This window comes from Micropterus dolomieu, linkage group LG06 (genome assembly GCF_021292245.1).
Source record: "Micropterus dolomieu isolate WLL.071019.BEF.003 ecotype Adirondacks linkage group LG06, ASM2129224v1, whole genome shotgun sequence".
NCBI lineage: Eukaryota > Metazoa > Chordata > Actinopteri > Centrarchiformes > Centrarchidae > Micropterus > Micropterus dolomieu.
The window spans coordinates 15,363,098-15,371,456 of NC_060155.1; the positions used below are offsets into that span (position 1 = coordinate 15,363,098).

The window sequence follows — 8,359 nt, forward strand, 5'->3', positions numbered from 1 at the left end:
CTTTTCTAATTGGATATAGGAATGTGGGCCTTGTATCTGATTGGACAAATCAAATGTTATCTTTCAGTCTTGTTCAGTTGTAAAATATTGTATACTTTGTCAATATGTAAGTGACTGGAGGAGAAAAGGGAAAGAAACACAAACAAATGTTGAAATGAAAACGAACAAAAAACAGTTTTGGAAAAATGAAAAAGGACAAAAATGGAATTCTTTTCGCTGTTATGTTTTGTATTTTTTATATATAAAAAGGGAAAGCACCAAAAATGATGCCTACACATAGAAGGAGAAGTAATGGGGAAGTAGGCCATTTTTCTAGATGGCCGAACACGTCTGAATGTCTGCAGCACGCATGCACGCTGATCTGATCTTTGACCTTTGACCTTTGGCCTGCCCTCCAGGGTCTCCGCACTCTGGACGGAGGTTGACTATCTTAGAATGTTTTATAGCATCTCTCTAGCATCTCATGACAAAATGTATCTCATTTGATATTCCCACAAGAGTCAACTTCCAGTAGGTTCACCTAACAGTAGCTGTGAAAATGTGGCACTCTATCTCTCTATGGGTTTAACTTTTATAGAACAAACTGTACTGTGGTTTAAAAAAAAAAAAAGAAGAAATAAAAACACAACTTAATATCACAACTCCCCTTCCCTCTAACCACTACTCTCCTTTTCCTCCTTTCCTCTAACCCTCTCTCCTTCCAGTCTCCCCATCCCTCCATCCCGGTAATACACATGTAACGATCCACTGTAATGCACTGCACTGCACTGTATATAATAATGTAATATGTATGTTGTGAACGTCCTTCTGTAGAAGTGGTCCTTGTTCACCAGTATGAATAATGTAATAATGTTTAATGATTAATAAATTACAAATTAAAGGGCTTCACTCTCCTAACCATCAACATCTACCTGGTAGCAAAATGGTCTACTCTATTTAATCTTACTGACTGAATCTTTATATACAGTCTAAGAATGTTAATTCTTACACACAGTTTTACATCCCTGTAGCATTTACAATCAAAAAAGAGGGCAGGTTTTGGTATAATGTTACATAAGGGTTTGGAGTGAAATGGTTACGCTTATCCATTTTAGTACAGTAATGTTGTGTACCGTAATTTAGTGTAATCCATGACATAGGCTATACTTTCATAAGGAGTATGTTTATAACTGTCTTCACACCTCATTTTTAAAACATATAAGTTAGCTAATGTTAGTAAAATGAGGCATAGCCCACAGAGCATCCTGCTGCTTAGTATGGCTAATGTTAGCTTGTGCCACACATTAGCCGAGCTGCTTTCTTGAAATAAAAAGAGAAAGCATGCTGGTGGAGCTTTTTCTTTTTACATTACTTTTCTTTGTGCTGCTTGGTGACCCACATTTAAATTACGTTTACATCACAAAGAGCTTAACATTTTTAGTTGCTAGGCTAGCCTCAACTGAAATCTAATAAGTCAACTCAGAGTATAGTTTGACATTTGCATGTCTTTTGTTTAATGAAAGACAAATACTAAAAAGAATATTTAACATTTTGGGAAGTACATTGTCTTGCTTTTCTTGCAAAGAGTTAGATGAGGAGGTCCTTAACACTGTCTGTTTAATGAAGCTTTAGCCTCAGATGATAAGCTTCATTAAACAGAGGGAAACAGCAAGCCTGGCTCTCTTCAAAGGTAACCTCTCTCTAAACCTCTGCTGCCAAACAAAAATGTGCCACCAACCTGGGTTGGCCAAAACTGGGTAAGGCTACTGCAGACTGTCTACAGGTAATAGCTTTTCTCTATAGTAGCAAGCAATTCATAAGAAATCCTTAAACATAAAAGGGTTGCATTATGTTGCAAGAGGTTCTTTTGGGGGACTTGGGGGAGAGAGCCCTGTGGTTCTTTGTTAAACCTTATTATGCCATACTGGACTGACAAAGAGTAGCCCAATCATAGCCTAAAACATGCCCAATCATCATAAAAGTCCCTCCAGTCTTCTGTGTTATCAGGGCAAACTCAAAACTACAGTTACAATAATGAAGAAATGGTAATAAAAAAAACTTACAACAGCATAAAAGTATTTCAAATAATGTTACATAAGATTTAATGTATAACTCATATGACATATTTCATCTTTTACAGGTCTTTAATCACAAATCTATGACAAAATAATAATTGGAAAAGTTTCAACTTAAAATGATAATAAACCAAAATGACATTTGGTTGATGGTCACCAGTTTTTTGTCACTCCGTGTCGAGCTGAGCCTACTGAACTCAGTGTCCTGTCAACTCAATGATACTACTTGGATCTGTGGAGGTGAGGATTTATTGGAATATATAGTTTTCGTTGGTGGAAATGGCCCAAAGTGTACAAAAAGTAGCCCAAATGATGACACCTGTCCCAAACAGTTTCCAAATGGGCAGAAAAGGCTTTTAAAGAGATATTTTAAGAAAAGAGTGGATTCTAACAGCATCTGAGGAAAATGGGCTGAGAACTTAGAAATAAACAAACCTTTCAATCAATCTTTCAATCAGTGAGTTGTCAGTTGTTTACAGAGTTAATTTTCTCCTGCCTGTTGTCATTATTGTCGCCCTAATCCTGAGCTCCCTGAGGTGTCTGAAAACCTGATAGTTAAGGGGAAGTTGAGGTGGAAAGAACCTTTTAAAAAGGAAACTGTCACTGTGACGAGTCAGGTCGCTTACTCTTAGCTCTCCTGATGTAAGAGGACAGGTATTCCCCTAGATGGACAGCATGTTATTCGATCCCCCTGAGGGTCAACAGGCAGACGGAGACAGTTAGTGCTGTTAGTGGACAGATGAACGAGGGTGGCCTCACTAGAAGGGTGAAAACCTTCAATGCTGAGTTTCTGAAGATCTCAGCCAATCAGAATTAATGTCATCAGTGTTGCTCATATGCATGATTGTAGATAATGACATATACTATATACGTACATAGATTCAAAGCCGACACATTGGGTTGTATTTTTTTAAAAAGACAAACAAAGATTTCCCACATATCAGTCGGCATGAAACACAAGTACAATATTTCCTTCCCTAAGAAGGACACACCTCTTCCATCCAAAATACATTGTTATGTATGATCTCAAGACCGAGTCACTTTAGATCTCATTTACACACAAAGCAGATCATGTCCAGAGTGACAGCTTTTAGGGACACAGACCTTCGCTCCCTGCTAAGGGAGTTGCGGACTGATATTGCTATGGCTGTAGACGACCCTTTCCCTCTCGTCTATGGTTTGGCAGACAAAAACATCATCACTGACCAATTACTAAAGGTAAGAAAGAAACTATTGTATCTATCTATCTATCTTGATTGGAAATGTCAGCAGTTTTCACTTGTTTTTCCATTTTAATTACAAGCGTCTTGCATTTTGTTCAGCCATCAAACACTGAAAACATACTGACACAAGGTCATAACAAATTGATAAATGTATTTAATTATTCCCTTGTTGTCCTCAATGTAATTCCAATTAATCTGACATAGATCTGTCCCATCTGGAGGCATTGTTGCTCATTTCCATTTAATCCTGAACTTTTTAGATTATAAAATGTATTTGCAGGAATATACCGTTCTATTGAGACTGCAGAGTTAATGTAACTCTTGCTGTTTTTATAGGACACTCTGGAGAAGGAAGGCCGAGAAGGGATCCACAAGGCCACATATTCGCTCCTGTCCTGGGTCCTGGAGCAGAGCAGATCCACCATCCAGGCTTTCTGGAGCAACTTGTCCAAAGACTACAACCTGGACAGCTACCCCAAGCTGCGGTCACTGCTCACTAACCTGCACTCGAGTATGTAACGCTCAAGGTTCACCAAAATATTTGTCCAATGTTTGTAGTAGGTAGGTATTGTATATATCCTTATATATAGGTAATCTCTTATTTAATTGACTTTTCAACAAAGTTGATTGTAAAAAAATCTACTACTAAAGTCAGGTAAAGCACATATAATATCTGGAAACCAGCAGAAGAACCTACATGGTACAGAAATCTACAAATTGATAATCTTTAGCATGACACATTAGTGTGTTGTGAGATCAAGAGCAGACTGAGATTTAATTTTAAAATAGAATTGTTGTTATTTTAAATATGTTACGGAAGTAGTAGAAGTAAAAGCTAGTATTACCTATCCCAGTCCTTGTCTATCAGTTCTTCATCTACAACTTCAACGATTTAGAGCTATTTGTTATTTGCTGACATTTTGTTGACAGAGCGGGATGCTGCAGGCTCTACAAGTGAGAAGAGATCCTCTGGAGGCAACAAAACACCTCACATCAAGAAGAGGAGCCACGAGGACAGAGGGACCAATTCACACAATAAGCATCCACAGTATCATGCCAAGACAAGCAATGGACCAGGTTATGTTTTCCATAATAAATCTCTTTGGACTCTGTCTTCTAACAATATTAAAGTGGCCACTGCGGCTCATTCAGAGATATTTTTGCACTGTCTAAATAAATAATAAATAAATAAATTAAACAACTTATTTGAGGATTAGAATGTGTTGTTCTATGTTTTTTTCCAGGGGGTAAAGTGAGACTGTACAGAGTGAAGACTGAAGCTCCAGCCCCCCAGCTACCACCTGGAAATAGTAATCAATCATATGTTAAAATATATACAGACTACGCTCTAATACTGCAGACACGTTTAACAATTGTTCTGTCACAGGTGTTCAGGTGCAGTCCTCCTCGGTCCAGAGACCAGTCGCCCTGTCTTCCTCCTCCTCTGCCGCCTCAACTGAGCCGCCAGTCAGCCATGAAGCCAGAGAGAAGATCCGTATCAAGCAGGTGGTTGGCTCAGATAGTAAGCCACTGGGTGGGTATCTGTGTAATATAGGAATTAGAGCTTGTCCTTTATGAAAAGTATTTTAAAAGTCTTTGTTATTCAACAGGAACTGCCAGAAAGTGTATAAAAGTTGTTGGGGACTTTCACTCTTGTGGTCAGTCAGAGATAAATGGAGAGTCCAAATCCAAAGCTGCTGAGAACACATTTCACCACAAGGTGGAGACAACCGCAGGCATGGTAGAGGTTCCACTCATTCACAGTTACACCTCATTCCTTTTGAATTTGTGTAAATTTGTACATGTTCATATTTATATGTTCTGTATCTCTGAGTGTGCAGGTTCACTATAATGATGATGAGTGTGCAGTGTGTAGGGACGGAGGGGAGCTGATTTGTTGTGATGGCTGTCCTCGAGCTTTTCATCTGACCTGCCTCGACCCTCCACTCACATCTATACCAAGGTGAAAAATTAAAGCTTTAAATCCCTGTCTGTCTGTCTGTCTGTCTTTCTATCTATCTGTGTGTAATTTTTTCAATATGTTAGCATGCTTGTCTGTTATGGGGCACTTTATTATTTAAACTGTTGCTTGAAAAGAATTACATTTTTAAACTGTAGTGGACCTTGGCAGTGTGAGCGGTGCTCTGGCAACACAGTAAAAAGAGAGAAACCCCAACTACCTTTACAAGTAAGTGTCTGAAGATATATCATTACAAAAGGAAATGTACATAGATTATACAAATTGTATGTTTTGTTTTGTTTTTTATGTGAAAATCTCTGCATGTCATGATCAAATCATTTCAGATTATAATAGCTACTTTGATGATTGATCTATGATTTACCGGAGTTACAATGGTGACAGAAATAACTATTAATAATCTGCTTCCTGAAGAAAACCTCACCTTTCCAGTTATTTTCATGTCTATAACTGTAAATGCTGGCAGACGTCGCTCCCCTCCTCTTTAAATCCTCATGATCTGACAATTTGAACAGTCAAGTCTGAAAAGCTGAGTTCTTGTCATGATATAGTCCTAATGTTTTTATATCACACAGCCGCTAATTGCCCAGCCTCAGCAAACAAACACGAGCAGCAGTAATTCCATCTCCTCCGTCTCCTTCTTCTCCTCGCTGTCAGCCTCGTCCCTCACCAGTGCCACGGCTTCTATGAATGGGCCCAGTGGCAGACATCAGGTAGAGACTTGATGCTTGGTGCAGCCTTTATTTTATTCCATTTGCACCTGTTTTTTTATCTCCAATTTTGTGACACTGGTTGAATGATAGCTTCGCTTTTGCTCCCTTTGCTCATTTTTCATTTTGTGTCACTGCTTCTTTCTGCTAAAATATATAAAATGTGTTTCCAGTGCTCAGGTGGAGAGATGGTCAACTTGAGGGAGGTGTGTGGCGTTTGTCATTTAGCAGGAGCAGACCTGACTCACTGCCTCCAGTGTTTTAAGTGTTTCCACGCACACTGCCACTTCTCTAAGTAAGACGTCCACTGCCCACTTCTCCTTCCACTGTATTATCTGGTGTTAGTACTGTTGACATTAGTATTGATCACCAATGTGCATTAAGGGTATGTGCTTACGGTGGTCATATCTAGCTAAAGGTGACTAATGGGTTGTAATTGGACAGCAGCAGCAGGGTATAATGTATACTGTGGAGATCAATGATTTTACAGAATGCTACCAGAGATTCAGATGACAAATGAAACCTTGGTAAATACATGTGATGATCTCTCTGTGTGTTCAATTTATGAGAAATCTCTGTGTGCTTTTTGCGTGTTGTCACATGATACAAAAAGAAAATCAGTGGATAATATGTTTTACATAGATGTTCCATCTAAACAGTTTAGTTTACCATCTGAAGTGGTCTGAACCTCTTCCTCTGTAATCCTTTTGAGTGTTGGGAGGAACGTATCGATTGACAGTAACATTACACACCACAGAAAACTCACAGTATCCCTTGTGTTTGCTATAGAGGGAGATCCATATGCTTGTCCTGCTCCAGGCCCTGGGGCAGCTCTGCAGAGAAGGAGACTGAATCCTTACAGGTGTGTCTGCACATCTGTGTACAAAAAGGACATGTTTAAATAGAGATACATCATATACATACATCTTGATTTTCTGAATATGATGGAGTGTAATCCTTGTAATCTCTCCTGGGTGTGTGTGTGTGTGTGTGTGTGTGTGTGTGTGTGTAACCAGATCGCCCCAGTGGTTCAAAATATACTCAGTCATGATCAGAGCTCCTCTGTCCCTGAGCCCATCCTCCATAAAGATGAACTGGACTCCATCCTGGGAGATGTGAGTGGGGCTCAGTTACATATGTCAATACCACACATGTAGACAAATATGAGTAAAAAAGACCATGTCAGACACAAGATCGCAGCACTTCTTACGACACATACAAGGTATGAGTTGTCACCGTAAATGCAGCCTTGAGGTCCAAACAAGTGATGTGTCATGACGCTGTTTGTGTTGTAGTTCTAGTTTTTTACGAGATGTCCGGCTGTGCTGAACAGTAGTAGTGTTTATGTTTCATTTTATTTGTTTGCACATTCATTTATTCATTTATTAATTGTTATATACATATTTGTACATATAATCAGGTAGACATGTTTAAAGTAAACAAGAGCTTGTCCTGGAGAGGTAGGAAGCTAAATGCTCAGGGATAGAAATGCTACTACAAAAAAGAGAAAAAAGAAAAAGAAAAAGAAAGTAATTTCATTTTAAATTAATTTCTTAGGTGTGAAAGTTTTCTAATAATACTAAGGGACCTTGGTATTATGTAATGACCTACAACGTCAATATGTGTTTCTTCACACCTGCTTTCTGGATGTGAAAAGGATTTCGCTCTCAAAGAACAATAAACTCTTAACAAGGTGGACATTTACAATTATGAGGAGTAGACTGATTAGGGTAACTCTACGGCCTCATATTCACCGCATCTGTTGAGTCCTACAGGAAATGTGTTGAAAATGTTCCCCAAAACTAAAATCATAACCTGATGTAGTAAAACATGATAACTGCAGTAATAATCTGATTTTTGCTGTGAGAGATCATCGTTGTTACTGACATCACACGCATTTGCCAAATGATGTCACCAGGACTCAGCCTTTTGTGCAACAATTGATCCTTTTCCTCTGCTGTCTGTATCTGAGCAGGGCTCCATTGATGGCATCTTGCAGTGGGCTTTCCACAACATCTCTCGGCCTCTTCCAGACTCTCAAGGATGCTACCAGTAACAGACAGATGATCAGCCCTGCACTCATGCATGAGCGTTCAGTTATACGTAACCATGATGAAATGACCATAGACAATTAACAGAGATTACTGAATTATTTTTTTGTTTCATGCTGCACCTGCACACATGCTGTAAATGTCTAGGAGTGGTTGATTTTAGATTGAACATGGGATTATTTGGTTTAATATTTCTATATAATAAAAGTAAAAACATTGCATCTTTTTAAACTACAGAATTTAAAAAATGTGTTCAAACATTAGAACTGAACTCATCACAGAGGCTTTTACTCTAAAACACACCATTTTGGTTCACGTTGCATTGGATTGGAATTAAAACTGT

General features: G+C 38.7%; 1 protein-coding gene across 1 annotated transcript; it reads left to right on the forward strand.

Moving 5' to 3' along the window:
- The first annotated feature begins 3,125 nt into the window (after positions 1-3,125).
- Positions 3,126-8,021, forward strand: aire (autoimmune regulator). Its single transcript, XM_046052900.1, has 13 exons — positions 3,126-3,272; positions 3,614-3,788; positions 4,208-4,354; positions 4,522-4,587; positions 4,665-4,811; positions 4,888-5,018; positions 5,119-5,240; positions 5,396-5,465; positions 5,831-5,968; positions 6,139-6,260; positions 6,755-6,827; positions 6,982-7,080; positions 7,938-8,021. The coding sequence occupies exons 1-13, from the start codon at positions 3,126-3,128 to the stop codon at positions 8,019-8,021; spliced, it is 1,521 nt and encodes a 506-aa protein (XP_045908856.1).
- The last annotated feature ends 338 nt before the right edge of the window (positions 8,022-8,359 follow it).